General features: G+C 45.5%; 1 protein-coding gene across 1 annotated transcript in view; it reads left to right on the plus strand.

Annotated features, from left to right (window-relative positions):
- Positions 1 to 25,437, plus strand: part of hcrtr2 (hypocretin (orexin) receptor 2) — a 114,723-nt gene that overhangs the window by 84,097 nt on the left and 5,189 nt on the right. Inside the window, exon 6 of the mRNA XM_078213590.1 lies at positions 1,944 to 2,065. Within this exon, the coding sequence (XP_078069716.1) occupies positions 1,944 to 2,065 (122 nt within the window). The remainder of the gene's footprint in view (positions 1 to 1,943; positions 2,066 to 25,437) is intronic.

Below are 25,437 nucleotides of genomic sequence, written 5' to 3' on the forward strand. Positions count from 1 at the left end.
TTGAAGTTGTAAAAGACATTGGTAAGGCCACACTTGTAATACTATGTATAGTTCTGGTCACCCTATTATAGAAAGGATATTATTAAACTAGAAAGAATGCAAAAAAGATTTACTGGGATGCTCCCAGGACTTGATGGTTTGAGTTATAAGGAGAGGCTGGATAGACTGGGACTTTTTTCTCTGGAGCGTAGGGGTGATCTTATAGAGGTCTATAAAATAATGAGGAGCATAAATCAGCTAGATAGTCAATATCTTTTCCCAAAGGTATGGGAGTCTAAAACTAGAGGGCATAGCTTTAAGGTGAGAGGGGAGAGATAGAAAAGGGTTCAGAGGGCAATTTGTTTCACACAGAGGGCGGTGAGTGTCTGGAACAAGCTGCCAGGGTTGGTAGTAGAGTCGGGTACAATTTTGTCTTTTAAAAAGTGTTTAGACAGTTTCATGGGTAAGATGGGTATAGAGGGATATGGGCCAAACATGGACAATTGGGACTAGCTTAGGGGTTAGAAAAAAGGGCGACATGGACAAGTTGGGCCGAAGTGCCTGTTTCCATGCTGTAAACCTCAATGACTCTATTAAATATAAGCAACTGTAAAGAATAACGAGCACAATAATTTGGAAATGACTCAGGTGCATTTGTTGCTAAATTTATTGCAAATTTGCTCAGTGCTGCTACATTGAATTTCTCCTTCACGGAGAAAAAGAAACAAAAAATTTACAAAACAATTGAAAATAAAGGGTTCAATGACTGCTAAAATATGAAAGCCAAATGCTGCGGATGGTGGAATCAAATAAAAACACAACATGCTGGAAATATAAACTCAACATTGGAGACAATGGTTTCAGATCCAACCGACATTGATCAAGGCTACCCTGCTGTGATATTACACACTGGATGGCCTTAACAAGACTGGGACTTCCTCCCTTCAGTGGATGGAAGTCCCGCCCTGGAGAGCTGCCAACCAATTTGATTAGTTGCAGGTCTTGCAGTCCCAGCAGTGCCTGAGCTCAGTAATGAGCACTGCTGGGACTACAAGCACCTCCACTGAAAGGATTGATGGTGATTGGACCAAGGTAAAGCCAGGGCGTTTTGGGCATGGAGCAATTGGGCACTCTCAGGATTTTGGAGGTCAGGTGGGGAGGCACAAATTTTGGGGTATCCCTGATGTCCCATCCCAAAAGATGTACCCTCTCTCTGCCCTTACACCCACATTGAAAGAATGGCTTTTGCCCTCTTGTCTATTATAACTAGAGGTGGATTGAGGCCTCTAATTGCCACTGAATTGAGCGATTAAGATGCCCAATAGGCCTAAGGGTTGGACAGGCTACGGGATATATTGCACTTATTAATGTGTAATGTTTATTTATTGGTGTCCCAGGGGGGCTTACATTAACACTGCAATGAAGTTACTGTGAAAATCCACTAGTTGCCACACTCTGGCGCCTGGTTGGGTACACTGAGGGAGAATTTAGCACGGCCAATGCACCTAAACAGCATGTCTTTTGGACTGTGGGAGGAATCCAGAGCACCCAGAGGATACCCACGCAGACACGGGGAGAATGTGCAGACTCCGCACTGACAGTGACCCAAGCCAGGAGTTGGACCCGGGTCTCTGGCATTGTGAGGCAGCAGTGCTAACCACTGTGCTGCCCACCAGGCTGGGTGGGCAGGAAGACGATGGGCTACCTACCCATCATATTTTACAAGTCCCCTGCAGGCAAAAACACGCCCAGCGCAAGGCAGTAAAATTCACCCCCTCCTCCTGGGTTTTCAGAGTAAACAACGCGGGAAGTAAATCCACTCAAAATCCCCTAGCACATGACGCTGACCTTTACTATGAGCCACATCGTAAAATCCTAAAATTATGCCTTCAAAATTAAATTTATATTTATTTCAGTAAAGTGGCCACAGAGATTGATCCAGTTTTTTTTGTTCATTCTCTCAGAGTGTTTGGAGTCTTCAACAATGTTAACAACAGAGCAACACTCTACGCATGGTTTACATTCTCGCATTGGCTGGTGTATGCCAACAGTGCAGCAAATCCTATTATTTATAACTTTTTGAGTGGTAAGTTGTCTTTTCAATTAATTTGGCTTGTGTTACTGAAATATCCAGATTCAATCCTGACCATTAGTTAGCTTTAAATTGTGCTTTGTTAAAAGATGTTGAAAAATCATCACTGCCATCAATCTGAGGCAGGCACTGGTTCCAAATCTGAGGCAGCTGCTGAATTATTAGACAGTCGAAGTGATTGGAAGGGGCAGATTTTAAAAGATGAGAAGTGAGGTAACTGAAGTGGAAAAACAAGTTGACATACAGGTCAGTCGATCAGAGATGGGCCACTTTTAAAAAGAGGTTTTCAAAATTGCAGTGTAAGTACAGTATATGCCATTACAAGCACTTCCCTCTTCAAGTTTCAGAATGCTGTGGTTCTAGGATAGACATATGCTAACACCTGATTAACAAAAAGGAAGAAATGAAGAAGTGAAAGAAAGAGACTTGCATTTACATAGCACCTTTCAGGATGTCCTCCAAGTGATTTACATTGAGGTGCAACCACTGTTGTGATGTAAAAACGTGGCAGCCATTTTGTGCACAGCAAGATCCTACAAATAGCAATCAAATAATCGCCAAGTAACCTGCTTCAGTGATGTTGGTTGAGGAACGAATATTGGCCAGGATGTCTGTGGTGAACCATCGTTGGTTCCCACTGGATAGTACTGAGCCAGGGGCTGGCCAGTAATACAAGGATGTACATATGTTACTGTTGGGTTGTGCTATTGTTGCTGTTGGGGTTAGGGTGGGATTGTTACACCTTTGTACTGTAGTGTTGTGGCACATCCCAGTCGGGCTCCGCCTCCTGGGAGAGGTATAAGAGTCCCTGCTCTGGCCGGGACCCCTTCAGTCTGGGATAGTGTATATAAGTTCTGGCAGCTTCATTACAGTAAATAAAAGCCTTTCATTTACTGAGCTTCAGGCCTTGTGTTTGAGTAGCGCATCAATGTCAGAAAGAACGCCTCTGCTCTTCTCCGACCTGGTGCTCTAGCATCATTTACATGCAGGGGGTGAAGGCCGCAGAGGCTTCATCTTAATTCCCCATTCAAAATCACAACACTAGAGGGGGCTAAACGATCCCTCCAGGGAGTAGGAAAAAGCGGTTGGGACTGTTTCCAGCTATCATACCTGTCCCCAAGGTGGGGCAGCAGTCACTCACTGGGAGGATTCTTATGGAGGGCCAGGTTCACCTCTAATTAAGGATGGCAGACAGACTCTCAAACCCACTGGACCAGAGGCCTTTCAGCTTGGAAGGAGCAGCAGGATGTCATGAAAGGTAAGTGAGAGCGAGGGCATTTCAAGATGGAAGAGTCCTCTCTCCAACTTTAAAACCTTTGAATGTAAAAATGGCTTTTGCAGACAGAACACCACTGAGGCTGTGTGTTGAGGGGGAAGGGTAGAGGAATCCTTCCCACAGGACATCCTGTACCCAGATCGGCAGTCGGCATCTCTAAGCTTGCCTGGAGCAATAGCACTCTTGGTGCCCATCTCCAGAAACCTGACTGACCTCTGCTGCCTGCAAGAACCTGGAGGTCAAGTGGAAACTCCCATCTGACCTTCTGTAATTGGCTTCCATTCTTAATGAGTCTGATAGTCTATCCATTGAAATGCAGATAGGTAGTGAAGTCAGCTCCCAATCCCAGCCTTCACAAAAATATCCTGGAGGTGGGACGGAGCTGGGAAATTAGCAAGCAGGTTAGCCAACAGCATTACTTTTAGCAGACCGCACCTGCCAACCTCCTATTGGAGCCCCAGCGGCTGCTGATAATTCAGGCCAGATTTTGTGTTTAACTTGCTGCTTAACTTGAGACACAGAACCTTCTGACTGACAGGCAAACAACTGAGACAAGGTAACCACCTGAAAACAAGTGAGTGAAGAAAACATGAAAAGAAGTTTTTAAAAAAAAAGAGAAACAAGGAAAGCAAGGAGAGAGTTTGAAGAGAGAACTTCAAAAAATATTCAACTATTTTGTATTCTCCAACACTTCAGATGTATGATGAATGTGAAGAGAGGCCAATGAATTAGCAAAGGATTCACTGATATCAGTAGGTATACTTAATAAGTACTTTGCTTCAGTGATTACAAAAGAAAGGGATATGGGGAAAGAAGTAAATCCTAACTTAATTAAAAGAAAGCTGTGAAATACTATTAAGTAGAATGGAAAGCCATTAAGATCCTTAACGTGTCCAAAGGACTTGGACTTGACATGGTACATCCAGAGATTATGAAAGAAATTGGGACCTTCGAAATTATAGATTGGGCTTCGACTGAATGTGTCTGGGAAAGAATGTGTAGACGGTTTGAGTCATGTTGAGATCAAAAAGGCGGTATTGGGGTTCTTGAGAAACATTAAGGTCAACGAGTCCCCAGGGCCTGATGGGACATAGCCCAGAATACTGAGAGAGACAAGGGAGGAAATTGCTGGGGCCTTGAGAGAAATCTTTGTATCCTCACTGGCTACAGGGGAGGTCATGATGTGGAGAGACACAGCTCTCCACATCATGATGAACACTGCTCGACAATCACCAGGCAAGACTGTTCTCTTCCTGTTGGGGAGCACTTCAGCAGTCACGGGCATTCGGCCTCTGATATTCGGGTAAGCATTCTCCAAGGCGGCCTTCACAACACACGACAGCGCAAAGTCGCTGAGCAGAGACTGATAGCCAGGTTCCGCACACATGAGGACGGCCTCAACCAGGACCTTGGGTTCATGTCACACTATCTGTAACTCCCACAACTTGCCTGGACTTGCAAAGTCTCACTGGCTGTCCTGTCTGGAGATAATACACATCTCTTTAACCTGTACTTAACCCTCTCTCCACTCACATTGTCTGTACCTTTAAGACTTGATTAGCTGTAAAGACTCGCATTCCAATCATTATTCATTATTCTGTAAATTGAGTTTGTGTCTTTATATGCCCTGTTTGTGAACAGAACTCCACTCACCTGACAAAGGAGCAGCGCTTCGAAAGCTAGTGGCGTTTGCTACCAAATAAACCTGTTGGGACTTTAACCTGGTGTTGTTAGGCTCCTTACAGGGGAGGTCCCAGAGGATTGGAGAATAGCCAATGTTGTTCCTTTGTTTAAGAAGGGTAGCAAGAATAATCCAGGTAATAACAGGCCAGTGAGCCTTACATCAGTGGTAGGGAAATTATTGGAGAGACAGGATTTATTCCCACTTGGAAATAAGTGGACGTATTAGTGAGAGGCAACATGGTTTTGTGAAGGGGAGGTCGTGTCTCACGAACTTGATCGGGTTTTTCGAGGAAGTGACGAAGATGATTGATGAGGGCAAGGCAGTGGATGTTGTCTACATGGACTTCAGTAAGGCCTTTGACAAGGTCCCTCATGGCAGATTGGTGCAGAAGGTGAAGTTGCATGGGATCAGAGGTGAGCTGGCAAGGTGGATACAAAACTGGCTCGGTCAAAGAAGTCATGATGTGGAGATGCCGGCGTTGGACTGGGGTAAACACAGTAAGAAGTTTAACAACACCAGGTTAAAGTCCAACAGGTTTATTTGGTAGCAAAAGCCACACAAGCTTTCGGAGCTCTTAGCCCCTTCTTCAGGTGAGTGGGAATTCTGTTCACAAACAGAGCATATAAAGACACAGACTCAATTTACATGAATAATGGTTGGAATGCGAATACTTACAACTAATTAAGTCTTTAAGAAACGAAACAATGTGAGTGGAGAGAGCATCAAGACAGGCTGTCTTGTCTGGAGACAATACACATCTTTTTAGCCTGTCTTGATGCTCTCTCCACTCACATTGTTTCGTTTCTTAAAGACTTGATTAGTTGTAAGTATTCGCATTCCAACCATTATTCATGTAAATTGAGTCTGTGTCTTTATAAGCTCTGTTTGTGAACAGAATTCCCACTCACCTGAAGAAGGGGCTAAGAGCTCCAAAAGCTTGTGTGGCTTTTGCTACCAAATAAACCTGTTGGACTTTAACCTGGTGTTGTTAAACTTCTTACTCGGTCAAAGAAGACAGAGGGTAGCAGTGGAAGGGTGTGTGGTGTTCCTCAGGAATCAGTGCTGGGACCTTTGCTGTTTGTAATATATATATAAATGATTTGGTGGAAAATGTAACTGGTTTGATTCGTAAGTTTGCGGACGACACAAAGGTTGGTGGATTTGCGGATAGCGATGAGGACCATCAAAGGATACAGCAGGATATAGATCAGCTGGAGACTTGGGCGAAGAGATGGCAGATGGAATTTAATCTGGACAAATGTGAGGTAAGGCATTTTGGAAGGTCTAATACAGACAGGAAATATACAGTAAATGGCAGAACCCTTATGAGTATCGATAGGCAAAGGGATCTGGGTGTACAGGTACACATGTCACTGAAAGTGGCAATGTAAGTGGAGAAGGTAGTCAAGAAGGCATACGGCATGCTTGCCTTCATCGGCTGGGGAAATGAGTTTAAAAATTGACAAGTCATGTTGCAGTTTTATAGAACCTTAGGCCGCACTTGGAATACAGTGTTCAATTCTGGTCGCCACACTATCGGAAGGATGTGGAGGCTTTGGAGAAGGTACAGAAAAGATTTACCAGGATTGTTGCCTGGTATGGAGGGCATTAGCTATGAGGAGAGGTTGGAGAAACTTGGTTTGTTCTCACTGGAACGCCAGCGGTTGAGGGGTGACCTGATAGAAGTCTACAAGATTATGAGGGGCATGGACAGAGTGGATAGTCAGAATCTTTTTCCCAGGGTGGAAGAGTCAATTACTAGGAGGTACAGGTTTAAGGTGTAAGGGGCAAGATTTAAAGGAGATGTACGAGGCAGGTTTTTTTACACAGAGAGTAGTGGGTGCCTGGAACTCGTTGCTGGGGGAGGTAGTGGAAGTGGATACTGTAGTGACTTTTAAGGGGCATCTTGACAAATACATGAATAGGATGGGAATAGAGGGATATGGTCCCCGGAAGAGTAGGGAGTTTTAGTTCAGTCGGGCAGCATGGTCGGTGCAGACTTGGAGGGCCAAAGGGCCTGTTCCTGTGCTGTAATTTTCTTTGTTTTTTGTTGTTCTATATGGCAGAGAACTGGAGGGTAGCAGACTCAATAAGCTGAATGGATTCCTTTTGTGCTATCTTGTCTATGACTCTTTGAAAACAATAACGATTTTTGAATAGAAAGGCAGAGGATTCAGAGTTAGTTACAGGTCAGTTAGTTTATCTGTAACGGTGAAGGTTTGGGAGCAGAAATTCAGGAATGCTTCTTTTTAAAGCTGGAGCAATCCCTGAACTTTAAATGTGAAGCCCAAAGTGCCCTCAATATTAGGTCTGGGGCCTTGACCATTTTGATCAAGTCATAAGGTAAGAATATCAAACCTATGTAGCCTGAATGAAAATCAGATGACTGCTAGTGTTCTGGAAGTACTGGGAATGAATTGGGAGATTGATGGTCTAGAGTCTGGAGGACTCAGAGCAGCAGCAATAATAGGACAGGGTGAAATTATTTCATAAAATAGAATCCCTTAGTGCTGAAGGAGGCCATTTGGCCCATCAAGTCTGCATCGACTCTTCAACAGAGTATCCCACCCCAGGTCCTATCCCTGTAGCCCCATGTATTTACCCCACTATTCCACCTATAAACTACACATCTTGGCACAATAAGGGACAATCTACCAAACCTGCACACCTTTGGACTGTGGGAGGAAACCGGATGAAACCCATGCAGACACGGGGAGAATGTGCAGACTCCGCACAGACAACGATCCAAGGCTGGGATTGAACCCAGGTCCCTGGTGCTATGAGGCAGCATTGCTAACAACTGTGCCATGGTGCTGCCCCATTTAGATGATGGGTTGAGAGAAAACTTCAGCTAGAATCCAAAAACCTTTGTTGTTGACATTAATTGGTCCCGAGGTCTGGCTTTCCTGAGTGCAGCCCACACTGACTCCAATATCTCGACATGTGCTTGCAAGGAACTGTAGCAGTGAACCTCAAAGCACACACTAGCTTGTGCCACTATACGCCTTTCTCCAGTTTCTGAAAGACGGATTGATTATCTATGTGATGTTATTAGGTGAAATGCAAATCAACAAAGTGGCTTACTTTGCAATTGTTCTGTGAAACATCAGGGTGGCATTTAGAATAAATCTCTCTGTTCTATGAATTCATTCACTCTCATTTCTAAAAGGATAAGATGTTGTTACAAACCTAACTATTGCCTTATTTCCAGTGATACTGATTGGCTCAATTTTAAAGAAATTGTGCTAACACCTGCTATGTCTCTTTCAAACGTTGCACTACACTATATTGTCCACCTGGTCTTTTGCTCCCTTATTCGGTGGGTTAGGTTTTCAATAACGCGAGTCATATATCAAGAATTATTGTAGGATTCCCTCGAAGAGATGGGTGTTCAGCAGGTCACAAAGTCAGTCACATGTAGTTCCTTCTTATCAGATCAGGAGATCCGTTTCTTTAAAAGGCAGAGTTGGAATAGGAATCGGGCAGGGATACCATTTAGAGGTAACAGTCTCCAGAAAATTATAACTTTTAAAGTTATGAATAGGACATGACGTCACTAAGCATGATACTATGCATCTACTGTCCTTGCTCTTCTAGGTGGTAGAAGTCGGAGGCTTGGAGGATGCTACTGACAATGCTGTCCACTTGATTAGCACCCTTATCCACCACCTTAGAACATAGAACATTACAGCGCAGTACAGGCCCTTCGGCTCTCGATGTGGCGCCGACCAGTGGGACCAATCTAAAGCCCCTCTAATCTACACTATTCCAATATCATCCATATGTTTATCCAATAACCATTTGAATGCTCTTAATGTTGACGAGTCCACTACTGCTGCAGGCAGGGCATTCCACGCCCTTACTACTCTCTGAGTAAAGAACCTACCTCTAACATCTGTCCTATATCTATCACCCCTCAATTTAAAGCTATGTCCCCTCGTGCTAGCCATCACCATCCGAGGAAAAAGGCTCTCACTATCCACCCTATCTAATCCTCTGATCATCTTGTATGCCTCTATTAAGTCACCTCTTAACCTTCTCTCTAACGAAAACAACCTCAAGCCCCTCAGCCTTTCCTCATACAATTTTCCCACCATACCAGGCAACATCCTGGTAAATGTCGTCTGCACCCTTTCCAACCCTTCCACATCTTTACTACAATACGGCGACCAGAACTGTACACAATACTCCAAATGTGGCCACACCAGAGTTTTGTACAGTTGCAGCATGACCTCCTGGCTCCGAAACTCAATCCCTCTCCCAATAAAAGCTAACACACCGTACATCTTCTGAACAACCCTATCAACCTGGGTGCTAACTTTCAGGGATCTATGCACATGGACACCCAGATCCCTCTGTTCATCCACACTACCAAGTATCTTACCATTAGCCCAGTACTCTGTATTCCTGTTACTCCTTCCAAAGTGAATCACCTCACGCTTTTCCACATTAAACTCCATTTGCCACCTCTCAGCCCAGCTCTGCAGCTTATCTATGTCCCTCTGTAACCTGCCACTTCCCTCCACACTGTCTACAACTCCACCGACTTTAGTGTCATCCGCAAATTTACTAATCCATCCTTCCACAAACAGCAGTGGCCCCAAAACAGATCCTTGCGGTACACCACTAGTAACTGAACTCCAGGATGAATATTTCCCATCAACCACCACCCTCTGTTTTCTTACAGCTAGCCAATTCCTGATCCAAACCACTAAATCACCCTCAATCCCATGTGTCTGTATTTTCTGCAAAAGCTTACCATGGGGAACCTTATCAAACGCTTTGCTGAAATCCATATACACCACATCAACCACTTTACCCTCATCCACCTCTTTGGTCACCTTCTCAAAGAACTCAATAAGGTTTGTGAGGCACGACCTACCCTTCACAAAACCGTGCTGACTATCCCTAATCAAATTATTCCTTTCCAGGTGATTATAAATCCTATCTCTTATAATCCTTTCCAAAGCTTTATCCACAACAGAAGTAAGGCTCACTGGTCTATAATTACCAGGGTTTCCCCTACTCCCCTTTTTGAACAAGGGGACAACATTTTCTATCCTCCAGTCTTCTGGCACAGTTCCTGTAGACAATGACGACATAGAGATCAAAGCCAAAGGCTCTGCAATCTCCTCTCTAGCCTCCCAGAGAATCCTAGGATAAATCCCAACCGGCCCAGGGGACTTAGCAATTCTGGAAAGGGTAAAAATAGATAACACCTCCTCCTTATGAACATCAATCCCATCCAGTCCAACAGCCTGGATGAACCTTCAACATTCACTCCCTCTATCACAGTGATTGCACTGTGTACCATACACAAGATGCAATACAGCAACTCGTCAAGGCTTTGTCAATAGCACCTTCCATTTACAACTGGTTAGGTCAGTGCTAAATATCATCTGTTTGTTCTTTCCCTCAATATAGCTTAGACCTTTCACTAAAAGAGTGGGAAATGGGGATAAGTCAATAAGCTTTCAGGAGAATATAATGTGGCCGTGGAGTTAAACTCATTTATGTCACAAAGACTTAATTAGTGTCTCAAAATCACACAACAGCTATGTAATACTTGATTGGTCAAATTTCACTTCCAGGACCGAAAACCCCACCTTTCATTTTCAAAAACAAACATGTAATATTTAACCAAGAATTAATTTTGATGTGGTTTCCACCACTTACACTATCCAACCTGATCACAGGTGACTATCTAAATTAAGCAAATGCCATGCACCATTTTCCAGTACCATGAGTCAATCACAAAGGCATGGCTCGTAACGTATTAAGCAGGCTAGCTCTTTTAGGAAGTGCAATCCCCATAATTACTGATCTCATAACTAGCTTGCTATTTTTCCGTCTATCACAGTAAGGAAACCCTTTCACATTTTCTAAAATTACCAATTCACCCACGTAATTCATTCAAAATTCCCAGTGAATATTGGGAAGTGATTATAGAGTCATAGAGGTTTACAGTATGGAAACAGGCCCTTCGGTCCAACTTTTCCATGCCACCCACTTTTTACCATTAAGCAAGTCCAATTGCCCGCGTTTGGCCCATTTCCCTCTATACCAATTTACCCATCTAACTGTCTAAATGCTTTTTAAAAGACAAAATTGTACCTGCCTCTAGTACTACCTCTGGCAACTTGTTCCAGACATTCACAACTCACTGTGTGGAAAAATTTGTCCCTCTGCACCTTTTTGTATCTCTCCCCTCTCACTTTAAACCTATGCCCTCTAATTTTAGACTCCCCTACCTTCGGGAAAATATGTTGACTATCTACCCTATCTATGCCCTTCATTATTTTATAGACTTCTATAAGACCACCCTTAAGCCTCCTACGCACCAGGGAAAAAAGTCCCAATCTATCCAACCTCTCCTTATAATTCAAACCACCAAGTCCTAGGAGCATCCTAGTAAATCTTTCCTGCGCTCTTTCTAGTTTAATAATCTTTCTATAGTAGGGTGACCAGAACTGTACACAGTATTCCAAGTGTGGCCTTAAAAATGTCTTGTACAACTTCAACAAGACGTCCCAACTCCTGTATTCAATGTTCTGACCAACGAAACCAAGCATGCCGAATGCCTTCTTCACCACCCTGTCCACCTGTGACTCCACTTTCAAGGAGCTATGAACCTGTACTCCTAGATTGCTTTGTTCTATAACTCTTCCCAACGTCCTACCACTGAGTCAGTCCTGCCCTGGTTCGATCTATCAAAATATATCACCTCGCATTTATCTAAATTAAACTCCATCTGCCATTCATCAGCCCCCTGGCCCAACTGATCAAGATTCCATTGCAATCCTAGATAACCTCCTTCACTGTCCACTATGCCACCAATTTTGGTGTCATCTGCAAACTTACTAATCATGCCTCTTAAATTCCCATCCAAATCAATAATGTAAATGACAAATAACAGTGGACCCAGAACCGATCCCTGAGGCACACCACTAGTCGCAGCCTCCAGTTTGAAAAACAACCTTCTACAACCAACCTCTGTCTTCTGTCATCAAGCCAATTTTGTATCCAATTGGCTACCTCAGCCTGGATCCCGTGAGATTTAAACTTATGCCACAACCTACCATGCGGTAGGTGCCTTATCAAAAGCCTTTCTTAAACTCCATGTAGACAATATCGACTACACTGTCTTCATCTGCCTTCTTGGATACCCCTTCAAAAAGGTCAATCAAATTTGTGAGATATGATCTTCCACTCTCAAAGCCTTGCTGACTGTCCCTAATCAGTTTTTGCCTCTCTAAATGCCTGTAGATCCTGTCTGTCAGAATACCTTTTAACAACTTACCCACTATAGACATTAAGCTCATGCCTGTAGTTCCCAGGTTTTTCCCTGCAGCCCTTAAACAAAGGCACAACATTTGCCACCCTCCAATCTTTAGGCACCTCACCTGTGGCTGTCGATGAATCAAATATCTCTGCTATGGGACCCACCATTTCCTCCCTATCCTCCCACAACGTCCTGGGATGCACCATCAGGTCCCAGGAATTTATCTACCTTGATGTGCTTTAAGACTTCCAGCATCACCTTCTCTGTAATATGTACAGTCCTCAAGACATCACTGTTTATTTCCACAAGTTCCCTAACATCCCTGCCTTTCTCAACAGTAAATACTGATGAGAATTATTAATTTAAGATCTCACCCATCTCTTGTGGATCCTTAAGAGGTCCTATTCTTTCCATAGTTACTCTTTTGTCCTTTATATATTTGTGGAAACTCTTTGGATTCTCTTTTGCCTTATCTGCCAAAGCATTCTCGTGTCCCCTTTTGGCCCCCTGATTTCTCTCTTAACTCTACTCCGACAACCCCTATACTCTTCAAGGGATTCACTTGATCCCAGCTGCCTATGCATGTCATATGCCGCCCCTTCTTTTTGATCAAGGCCTCAATATCCTGAGTCATCCAGGGTTCCCTATTTCTACCAGCCTTGCCCTTCACCCTAAAAGGAATGTGCTTACTCCGCTACTCTGGTTAACCCAATTTTGAAAGACTCCCACTTACCAGATGTTCCTTTGCCCGCCAACAAACTCCCCCAATTAACTATTTAAATTCCTGTCTGTTACCATCAAAATTGGCCTTGCCCCAGTTTAGAATTTTAACTTTTGTGTCAGACATATCATTCTCCATAGCTGTCTTAAAACTAATGGAATTATGGTCATTGGTCCCAAAGTGATCCCTCGCTAACACTTCTGTCACCTGCCCTTCCCTATTTCCCAAGAGGAGGTCAAGTTTTGCCCGCTCTCTAGTCGGGCCATCCACATACTGAATGAGAAATTCCTCCTGATTATACTCAACAAATTTCTCTCCATCCAAGCCCTTAATGCTATGGCTGTCCCAGTCATTGTTGGAAATGTTAAATTCAAGAATTTAATGAAATTAAAATTAATAATTCTGTATATAATATCTTGCATCTGGTGCTCATTTGCCTCATCTCAAAGTGCAAAATGGACATCTCACAGGCACCTGATAAGGTGGTATAACCAGTATTGGTTAAATTGAACATGTTGACGCAAATGAATAGCCATAGGAAAACCTATGTGTTATAAACTGATAGGTACAGATTGTAAACAAGCAATCTGCTCAAAACCAATTAAGTCGCTCAATGGGTTGTGAAAATAACAGCAGGGCTAATGGTACTTGGTGTTTTTTATGGTAAGTGGCAGAGCATGTTCAGGGGAGAAGCAGATGCACTGTTAAATGGGAATATGTAAAACAAAATGCTGTCTGAATTGTGCCAGTCTGCCATTAACTTCCAAAAAATGGTATCTGGGCCTTAACTCCCCCTTTTTTCTAATAGAACTTGCTCTATTTTTGCCTGTAAATTGCTCATTAAACTTGCCACAGAAAACCATCTAACTCTAATCCTAATATCATTAAACCTTGTTAATGATGTGATAGGTTAAGAACTGACAATAAATCCCTCTGAGACTGAACATTCACTATAATAATGGAGTCTCTCGTGCCTTCAGATGTTGAAGAGGAATTTTTAAAAATTGCAAAATTTTAAATGTTAAGCTCATTTTTCCTTTACTTTTTTCTCCTCTCTCTTAATCCACACTTTCTTCCTCACCTTGTTATTTTAATTTGTTTACTCTAATTCACCCTCTTTCTTATTGCTATCATTGTTCATTTCCCAAACCTTAATTCTGATTGGGTAACAAGATAACCTTGTTGTTTCCCCTATTCACCGAGACCCCGGATGCACTTTTAACAGTTCAGACAATTTTATGGGAAAAATAGTTTGGAGCTGAAGAGTGCAGGGCCAAGGTTAGACAATAGCAAACACCATTAGATTCCCTGCAACAGCAACATTTGACCCGATAATTTTCCATTCTGGAATCATTCACTGTAGAAAAAGAAGCCGTGATTTAAATAACTATTATTTTATTTACAATTTTCTCTGGTCAGAATATTTCTTCAGTTAGTTGGTTGTAAAAATGATCACAAAATAAAAGTTAAAATATTTAAAAATTAAAATATCAAATTTATAAAACTGGTCAAATCCTATCAGTTGTCCATTAACTTTTGCTCAAGAGCTATTGTCTCTTTGGGCCTAACTTCTGCCTCTTTACTGAAGCTTCCATTCTTGAGGTGCTGACCACTTGCATCATATTCCCTTGGGATAATATGACTAACATTGAACAAAAGATCCCTAGATGATGGAGATTGTGGGTTTGGGAGGTGCAGTTGAAGGAGTCTCGGTGAATTGTTGTAGTGTATCTTGCTGAGCTTGGAGAGCCGATAGTTTCCCATTGCTTTCTAGAGTCAACTTGCCAACTAATCAACACCCTTTTCTCTTGTAGTATATTTGTTGTGATTATTTGAAATTCTACATTCTTGTATTTGTCCTGATGCGTGAGAATGAAAAGCTTCCGCAACATGTCTCCCTTTTCAGCAATATTCAAGATATTTGTTATAGAGGACATGATTTCAGCAAAATATTATTCATTTTACTAGTTGTTAGTTTTGTGTTGTGCCTGCCCACTGGTGGTCATATGGCTGCCATAGCGATAATTCTATAATACATAATTTTTTGGTAAGGGATTTGAAAACAGTTTCACCTCTCCAACTCTTTCCTGACAGTACTGACACAGTTGCCAATCCACTGTCTCTCGAGTCTCTTGTCTAAATACCCATTCTTAATCTGGAACCCAGAGCAGGAAGTGTCACTCATTCATGTCCACATTGGATGGACAACACACACACACGCTCAATCTCATTTTGTCCTGTATCAGCATTCAAATTGATTTCAATGCTATCCTGTCTGGATCAACATTCAAATCCATTACACTTTGTCCTGGTTCAGCATTTGAATTAATTTCACTTTCTCTTGTATCAGCAACGGAATTGATCTCATTATCTCACCTACCAGCATTCAACAATTCTCACTTTGTCCTGTATCAGCATTCAAACCAATCACGCACAAACACATAGATTCGATTGCTGATACACAATATACATTAACGATTTGGAGGAAGGAACTGAAGGCACTGTTGCTAAGTTTGCAGATGATACAAAGATATGTAGAGGGACAGATAGTATTGAGGAAGCAGCAGGGCTGCAGAAGGACTTGGACAGGTTAGGAGAGTGGGCAAAGAAGTGGCAGATGGAATACAATGTGGAAAAGTGTGAGGTTATGCACTTTGGAAGGAGGAATGGCGACATTGACTATTTTCTAAATGGGAAAATGCTTAGGAAATCAGAAACACAAAGGGACTTAGGAGTCATTGTTCAAGATTCTTTTAAGGGTAATGTGCAGGTTCAGTTGGCAGTTAGGAAGGCAAATGTAATGTTAGCTGGAATACAAGAGCAGGGATGTACTTCCGAGGCTGTGTAAGTCTCTGGTCAGACCCCATTTGGAGTATTATGAACAGCTTTGTGCTGATCTTGTGTGGTGAACCATCGTTGGTTCCCACTGGATAGTACTGAGCCAGGGGCTGGCCAGTACTACAAGGATGTACATATGTTACTGTTGGGTTGTGCTATTGTTACTGTTGGGATTAGGGTGGGGTTGTTACACCTTTGTACTGTAGTGTTGCGGCACATCCCAGTCGCGCTCCGCCTCCTGGGAGAGGTATAAGAGTCCCTGCTCTGGCCGGGACCCCTTCAGTCTGGGATAGTGTATATAAGTTCTGGCAGCTTCATTACAGTAAATAAAAGCCTTTCATTTACTGAGCTTCAGGCCTTGTGTTTGAGTAGCGCATCAATTTTATTTTCTGTCGTTATGAGAATGGTGGGAGTGTGGAATGAGCTGCCGGATAAAGTGGTAAATGCGAGGTCACTTTTAACATTTAAGAAAAACTTGGACGGGTTCATGGATGAGAGGGGTGTGGAGGGATATGGTCCAAGTGCAGGTCAGTGGGACTAGGCATAAAATGGTTCGGCACAGACAAGAAGGGCCAAAAGGCCTGTTTCTGAGCTGTAATTTTCTATGGTTCTATGGTTCTAAACTCTCGTCGAAGAAAAAAAAAAGAGAGAGAGTATGGAGCAAATTCTGAAGCCGGAATGCCTTACGCTAGATCCATGTGCGGTGGGCGCTTCTAACACCTTCGACCACTGGCTGAAGTGTTTCGAAGACTACCTGGCAGCCTCCGCAGCGGTCACCACAGATGATGACAGACTCCGGGTCCTCCATGCGAGGGTAAGCGACACTGTCTACCTCGCGATCCGTGCGGCCACCGATTATACTAAGGCCCTCGAGCTTCTGAAGAAGCGCTATATCAAACCACCCAATGAGATACACGCTCATTATCTCCTAGCCACTCGACGACGGCAGTCTGGCGAAACGATGGAGGAATATGCGAACGAGCTCCTACAGCTAGCCAGGGGCTGTAACTGCAAAGCTGTGTCGGCTGAGCAGAGCATGAACGACCTCGCCCGAGATGCGTTTGTGGCCGGGGTCGGATCGTCGTACATTCGACTTAAACTGTTGGAGAAGGGTAACCTTAACCTTACCCAGGCCATCGAGCAAGCAGAGATGCTCGAGACGGCCTCCAAAAGCTTAGTATTATATCCGGAGGACCATGTGGAGACAACGTGGCAGGAGCAGTCGCCAATCCCTCCTCGTCCCTCGGGTTCAAAATGCTGCGTAATGGCGTGCTCACACTCGGGCCAGATGACGGCAGCAGCCCCGGGCGGCCCGCGGTGCTATTTCTGTGGGGGAGCGAAGCATACTCGTCAACGGTGTCCCGCTAAAGCTGTGTTGTGCACCGCATGCAGTAAAAAAGGGCACTATTCAAAAGTGTGCCGATCTAAACCCAGGAACGGCAGTGCAGCCTGTGATTCTTCAGAGCTCGGGTCTTAGTCGTCGAAGTCATCGCGGGGTTCGTCCACGTGCGAGGCCAGGACGACGCCATTACGGTCGACGGAGTCGGAGGAGTATGACCACCAGGGGTCGCTGAGTTTGGCGCCCTCACCCACGTGCGACTCATGGGAGCGGCCATGTTGGTCGACACTGACCACGAACGACCAGCAGGGGTCCTCCTCATCGATTTCAGCTGCGTGCAGTGGCGCTCATGAACCAACGGTGGCGTCGATCATCCTGGACAAGGCCAAGCCTCATAGACTTGACAAATCTATGATGAATATCCAGGTAAATGACCACGTGATTTATTGTCTGTTTGACAGCGGGAGCACTGAGAGCTTTATCCACCCAGACACTGTGAAGCGGTGTGGACTCTAGATTCAACCTGCCAAACAGACAATCTCTATGGCATCAAGGTCCCGGTCTGTTGCCATGCTAGGGAGTTGCGTGGTAACCTTGAAGGTGCAAGGCACAGTTTACGAGCGTTTCAAGCTCCTTGTGTTGCCGTATCTTTGCGCGCCAATACTTCTCGGACTAAACTTCATGGTCCACTTGAGGAGTGTAATCCTACAGTACGGTGGGCCACTCCCTTCACTGGCAGTGGGAAAACAGCAGCAGCCTCCAAATTGCCCAACGCGCCCCGCCTGCAGCCTCTCGACGCTGAAGATCACCACACCCTCCTTGTTCCAGAATCTTGTGCCAGGCTGCAAGCCCATCGCGACTAAAAGTAGGCGTTACAGTGCTGAGGATCGGATCTTCGTTAGATCTGAGGTTCAGCGGCTCCTCAAAGAAAGGATCATACAACCCAGCGCTAGTCCGTGGAGGGCGCAGGTCGTGGTGGTCAAGAGCGGGAACAAACCCCGGATGGTCATTGACTACAGTCAGGCCATTAACCGATATACGCAGCTGGATGCGTATCCCCTCCCGTGCATATCTGATATGGTCAATCAGATTGCGCAGTACCGGGTGTTCTCCACCATAGACCTCAAGTCTGCCTACCACCAACTTCCCATTCGCCCAGAGGACCGACAATACACGGCTTTTGAGGCGGATGGTCGCTTGTATCACTTTCTCAGGGTTCCCTTTGGTGTCACCAATGGGGTCTCGGTCTTCCAGCGTGCTATAGACCGAATGGTGGACCAGAACGGGCTGCGGGCTACCTTCCCGTACCTGGATAATGTCACCATCTGCGGCCATGACCAGCAGGACCACGACACAAATCTCCTGAACTTCCTACGCACTGCATCTCGCCCGAACTTGACCTACAACAGGGAGAAGTGTGTGTTTCGTATGCGTCGTTTAGCCATCCTAGGATACGTGGTGGAAAACGGGGTCATTGGCCCTGATCCAGACCGTATGCGCCCCCTTTCTGAACTTCCCTTACCTGCTAGTGCAAAAGCACTGAGAAGATGCTTAGGCTTCTTCTCTTATTATGCGCAGTGGGTTCCCAACTACGCGGACAAAGCCCGTCCGCTCATTAAGTCCACGACTTTTCCCTTAACGCCAGAGGCCCGATTGGCCTTCGATAAATTGAAAGCCGACATCGCGAAAGCTACGATGCATGCTGTAGACGAGTCCATCCCCTTTCAGGTGGAGAGCGATGCATCTGATTTCGCCCTGGCCGCCACACTTAACCAGGCGGGCAGGCCCGTCGCATTTTTTTCCCGCACCCTCCAAGGCCCCGAAATCCGGCATTCAGCGGTGGAAAAGGAGGCCCAGGCCATTGTGGAGGCCGTCAGGCACTGGCGCCATTACTTGGCGGGAAAACGGTTCACCCTGATCACGGACCAGCGGGCCGTGGCGTTCACGTTTAACAACACGCAGAGGGGCAAGATCAAGAATGACAAGATCTTGCGGTGGAGAATTGAACTCTCCACCTATAACTACGACATCATGTACCGTCCAGGGAAACTCAATGAGGCCTCGGATGCCCTCTCGCGTGGAACATGCGCTAGTATACAGGAGGACCGTTTGCAAGCCCTCCATAATGACCTATGCCATCCTGGGGTCACTCGGCTCTACCACTTTGTAAAAGCCCGCAACCTGCCTTACTCGGTGGAGGACGTCAGGTCAGTAACAAGGAGCTGTCGGGTTTGCGCGGAATGCAAACCGCACTTTTACCGACCTGACCGGGCACATTTAGTCAAGGCCACTCGTCCCTTCGAGAGACTGAGTGTCGATTTTAAGGGCCCCCTTCCCTCAACAGATCGGAATGTGTACTTTCTCAATATCATTGACGAGTACTCTAGGTTCCCTTTTGTTGTTCCCTGCTCTGATACGTCCGCTGCCATGGTTATCAAGGCATTCCGTGATCTCTTTACCCTGTTCGGGTACCCCGGCTACATCCATAGCGACAGGGGCTCGTCGTTCATGAGCGATGACTTGAGGCAATTCCTGCTCTCATACGGGATTGCCTCTAGTAGGACCACGAGCTACAACCCTAGGGGTAATGGACAGGTGGAACGCGAGAATGCTACTGTCTGGAAGGCTGTCTTACTGGCGTTGAAGTCAAAAGGTCTTCCAGTCTCCCATTGGCAAGAGGTGCTCCCTGATGCGCTCCATTCTATTCGCTCCCTCCTGTGTACGGCAACCAATGCTACTCCCCATGAGAGGATGTTCTCATTCCCTCGGAAGTCTTCCTCGGGGACCTCATTACCATCTTGGTTGACGTACTCAGGACCCGTCCTCCTGCGGCGACATGTAAGGGCCCGCAAGTCCGACCCGTTGGTCGAACAGGTCCATCTCCTCCACGCCAACCCTCAGTATGCCTATGTGGCATACCCTGATGGGCGAGAGGACACGGTCTCGATCCGAGACCTGGCGCCAGCAGGGGACGTAGCAACTCCTGTCACTCCCATACCCCCTGTTACAAACCCTTTATCTCTTGTTTCTTCCCCGGACACGGCGCGGGCAGCATCGGGACCATTGCTTAACCATTTTACTCCCATGCACAGCTTGCCTGAGCCCAGAAGATGTCGCCACTGCAGGGCGTGTCAGGATCCCATGGACTACCATCACCTCAGGGTCAACTGGCCTGTGAGTCCGTGGAAGAACAGCTGGACGCCGCCTTGGGGAGAACGCCACCGCAAGTGCCTACTCCGGTGTCACCGCCGGTATTGAGGAGGTCACAGCGACGGTGCGGTCCCCCTGACCGTCTGAACTTATAGACTGCTGACACTTTATTCTGTTTTTTGTACCCCGCCGGCCTTTGTTCTCAAAGGAGGGGTGAATGTGGTGAACCATCGTTGGTTCCCACTGGATAGTACTGAGCCAGGGGCTGGCCAGTACTACAAGTATGTATATATGTTGCTGTTGGGTTGTGCTATTGTTACTGTTGGGATTAGGGTGGGGTTGTTACACCTTTGTATTGTAGTGTTGTGGCACATCCCAGTCGGGCTCCGCCTCCTGGGAGAGGTATAAGAGTCCCTGCTCTGGCCGGGACCCCTTCAGTCTGGGATAGTGTCTATAAGTTCTGGCAGCTTCATTACAGTAAATAAAAGCCTTTCATTTACTGAGCTTCAGGCCTTGTGTTTGAGTAGCACATCACCTTGGAAAGGGTCCAGAGGAGGTTCACAAGAATGATCCCTGGAATGAAGAGCTTGTTGTATGAGGAACGGTTGAGGACTCTGGGTCTGTGCTCATTGGAGTTCAGTAGTATGAGGGGGGATCTTATTGAAACTTACAGGATACTGTGAAGCCTGGATAGAGTGGATGTGGAGAGGATGTTTCCACTAGTAGGATAAACTAGAACCAGAGGGCACAACCTCAGGCTAAAGGGACGATCCTTTAAAACAGAGATGAGGAGGAATTTCTTCAGGCAGAGAGTGGTGAATCTGTGGAACTCTTTGCCACAGAAGGCTGTGGGAGACCAGGTCATTGAGTGTCTTTAAGACAGAGATAGATAGGTTCTTGATTAATAAGGGGATCAGGGGTTATGGGGAAAAGGCAGGAGAATGGGGATAAGAAAAGTATCAGCCACGACTGAATGGTGGAGCAGACTCGATGGGCCGAGTGGTCTAATTCTGCTCCTATGTCTTATGGTCTTACAGGACAAGTGGTACTAATTAAAATGCTGATAAAGGACAAGTGATAGCAATTAAAATGTTGATACAAGAGAAAGTATGATCAATTTGAATGTTGATCCAAGAGAAGGTATGATCAATTTGAATGTTGATCCAAACAGGACAACGTTGAGATTGTTTCGAATGCTGATAGAGAACAAAGTGAGAACGATTCTAATGTTTATACAAGACAAAGTGAAATTGATTTGAATGCTGATACAGGATAAATGGAGAATTGTTGAATGCTGGTAAGTGAGATAATGAGATCAATTCCATTGGTGATACAGAACAAAGTGAAATTAATTCAAATGCTGAACCAGGACAAAGTGTAATGGGTTTGAATGTTGATACAGACAGGATAGCATTGAGATCGATTTGAATGCTGATACAGGACAAAGTGAGATTGGTTCGAATGTTGGTACTTGACACAATGATATCGATTTAGGGCTTAGTCTGCAGGGCTTGGTTATGAGGAGAGATTGGGGAAACTGGGGTTGTTCTCCTTGGAAAGACGGAGGATGAGGGGAGACTTAATAGAGGTGTATAAAATTATGAAAGGCATAGATAGGGTGAACGGTGGGAAGCTTTTCCCCGGGTCGGTGGTGACGTTCACGAGGGGTCATAGGTTCAAGGTGAAGGGGGGGAGGTTTAACACAGATATCAGAAGGACATATTTTACACAGAGGGTCGTGGGGGCCTGGAATGTGTTGCCGGGCAAGGTGGTGGAGGCAGACACACTGGGAACGTTTAAGACTTATCTAGACAGCTATATGAACGGAGTGGGAATGGAGGGATACAAAAGAGTGGTCTAGTTTGGACCAGGGAGCGGCGGGGCTAATTGTTCTTTGTTTCTCGTTTCAAGGCTTCATTCTGTGATCATCTTGCTGGTGCCAGTACAGAGCGAGACTGCGGATAGTTGGGAACCTGTCTCGGGGGCAGGGAATTCAGATGGTGTTCGTAAAGCAGAAGTGGAAATGAATAGGGTTGGGAAGCATTTTCTGATCAGGGCCAGTGTGATCTCCTGGACTCGTTTCGATCGCCACAGGGGGTCGGAGAGGAATTTCCCAGATTTTTTTTTCCCCATATTGGCCCTGGGGTTTTCACTCTGGGTTTTCGCCTCTCCCTGGAGATCACATGGTCTGGAATGGGGGGGTGGGGGTGAGTTAATAGGTTGTGATGAACAAAGCATCGTAGCTGTGAGGGACAGCTCGGTGGATAGGATATTAGGATGTAGATAGGCTGGAAAATTGGGCGGGGATCCTGGATTCAGGATTCAATCCTGGACCAGGGAGCGGCGCGGGCTTGGAGGGCCGAAGGGCCTGTTCCTGTGCTGTATTGTTCTTTGTTCTTTGGAGCAGTCAGAGGGTGGAGTAGCAGCTCTGAGAGTACATAAACTAACTTACCTCAGGGCTCTGCGGCCTAGTATGCAGGGAGCAGTCGGAGGGTAGAGCAGAGCAGCACAGAGTGAGTATATAAACAAACATACCTCAGGAATCCACGCCCTAGTCTGCAGGGAACAGTCCCAGGGCGGAGCAGAGCAGCGCTGTGAGTATATAAACTAACTTACCTTGGGGATTGTGGCCTTGACTGCAGGGAGCAGTTGGAAGGCAGAGCAGAGCAGAGCAGCACTGAGTGTATATAAACTAACTTACCCTGGTGATCCACAGCCTAGTCTCCAGGAAGCAGTCGGAGAGCAGAGCAGCACCGTGAGTACAGAAATTAACTTACCTCGAGGATCTGTGGTCTAGTCTCCAGGGAGTTGTCGGAGGGTGGAGCAGCGGCACTGAGTGTATATAAACTAACTTACCTCGGTGATCCACAGCCTAGTCTCCAGGAAGCAGTCAGAGAGCAGAGCAGCACCGTGAATATAGCAATTAACTTACCTCGAGGATCTGTGGCCTAGTCTCCAGGGAGTTGTCGGAGGGTGGAGCAGCGGCACTGTGGGTATATAAACTAACTTACCTCGGTGATCCACGGCCTAGTCTCCAGGAAGCAGTCAGAGAGCAGAGCAGCACCGTGAATATAGCAATTAACTTACCTCGAGGATCTGTGGCCTAGTCTCCAGGGAGCAGTTGGAGGGCAGAGCAAAGCAGCACAGTGTGTACATTATAACAATAAAAACCCTGGAAAAGTGATGTCACAGGAAAGCTGTGACCTAACTGGCTGGTAGGAAATCTGTGCTAAATTCCAAAAAACACTGCAAAACTAATAAATTAACTAAATAGAGATGGCTGTCCAGGTGATGTGCTTTATGTTGTGGGAGCTGGCAGATCCCATTGTAAGCTGCAGTGACCACATCTGCAGCATGTGTTGATTCTCGAAGAATTTCGGCTCAGAATTGATGAGCTGGAGTCTGAGCTTCAGACGCTATGACACATCCAGGAAGGGGAGAGTTACCTGGATGCTTTGTTTCAGGAGGTGGTCTTACCCAGTAGATTAAGTACCTCTAATTGGGTCAGTGGTCAGGGACAGCAGGGTGTGACTGCAAGTGAGACAGGTAGAGGAATCCTGAATGCAGGAACGGAGGAGCCTCAGCTCTTGACCTTATCCAACAAGTATGAGGTACTTGCTCCCTGTGTGGATGAGGAAAAGCGCTGTAGGGAGCTGATCACTGCACCATGGTACAGGAAGCCATTCAAGAGGGAGGAGCAAAAAGACAAGTGGTAGTTGGAGGGGATTCCGTAATTAGGGGGATTGATAGCATCCTTTGTAAGCAGGATCGAGTATCCTGCATGGTATGTTGCCTGCCCGGTGCCAGGATGAGGAACATCTCTGACCAGCTTGAAAGGATATTGGAGTGGGAGAGGGAGGATTCAGTTGTTGTGGTCCGCATTGGGACAAACAACATAGGGGATTATCAAGCACTAGGAATTAAATTAAAGACAGGTCCTCAAGGGCGATAATCTCTGGATTACTACTCGAGCCATGTTTGAATTGGCATAGGGATGAGAAAATTAGGGAAGTAAACATGTGGCTGAAGGAGTGGTATGGGAAAGAAGGATTCCATTTCGTGGGGCATTGGCATCAGTATTGGAAGAGAAGGGATCTGTACCGTTGGAACGGTCTTCACCTGAACTGATCTGGGACCAGTGTCCTAGCGGAGAGGATAAATAGGGTGGTCACAAGGACTTTAAACTAGCAAGTGGGGGGAAAGGGAAGGGTAAAACTACGGGAAGTATAATGGTTAATGGGAAGCAAAGCAGCAGGTTAGCATGTGGTGAGGAGGGTTCAACTACATGGTAAATTATGAAATAAGTTAAAAGGAAGGAGAATTTAGGAGATGCTATTATTGAAAGTGTTAGGATTCAAAAAGAAGGTATAAAAACTAGCATAAGGGCACTTTACCTAAATGCTCGTAGCATTCAAAACAAGGTAAATGAGTTGACGGCACAAATCATCATGAATCCCAGGGTGGAAGAGTCTGGGGGGCACAGGTTTAAGGTGCAAGGGGCAAGATTTAAACGAGATGTACGAGGCAGATTTTTTTTTTTAAACACAGTAGTGGGTGCCTGGAACTCGTTGCCGGGGGAGATAGTGGAAGTGGATATGGTAGTGACTTTTAAGGGGCGTCTTGACAAATACATGAATAGGATGAGAATAGAGAGATATGGTCCCTGGAAGGGTAGGGGGTTTTAGATCAGTCGGGCAGCATGGTCGGTGCAGGCTTGGAGGGCCGAAGGGCCTATTCCTGTGCTGTAATTTTCTTTGTTCTTTGAATGAGTATGACTTAGTGGCCATTACAGAGACATGGTTGAAGCGTGGTCATGACTGGGAGTTAAATATGATGTGGAGATGCCGGCGTTGGACTGGGGTAAACACAGTAAGAAGTTTAACAACACCAGGTTAAAGTCCAACAGGTTTATTTGGTAGCAAAAGCCACACAAGCTTTCAGAGCTCCAAGCCCCTTCTGCAGGTGAGTGGGAATTCTGTTCACAAACAGGGCATATAAAGACACAAACTCAATTTACATGAATAATGGTTGGAATGCGAATACTTACAGCTAATCAAGTCTTTAAGATACAAACAA

The sequence above is a fragment of the Mustelus asterias genome, chromosome 5 (assembly GCF_964213995.1).
Source record: "Mustelus asterias chromosome 5, sMusAst1.hap1.1, whole genome shotgun sequence".
Classification (NCBI taxonomy): Eukaryota; Metazoa; Chordata; class Chondrichthyes; order Carcharhiniformes; family Triakidae; genus Mustelus; species Mustelus asterias.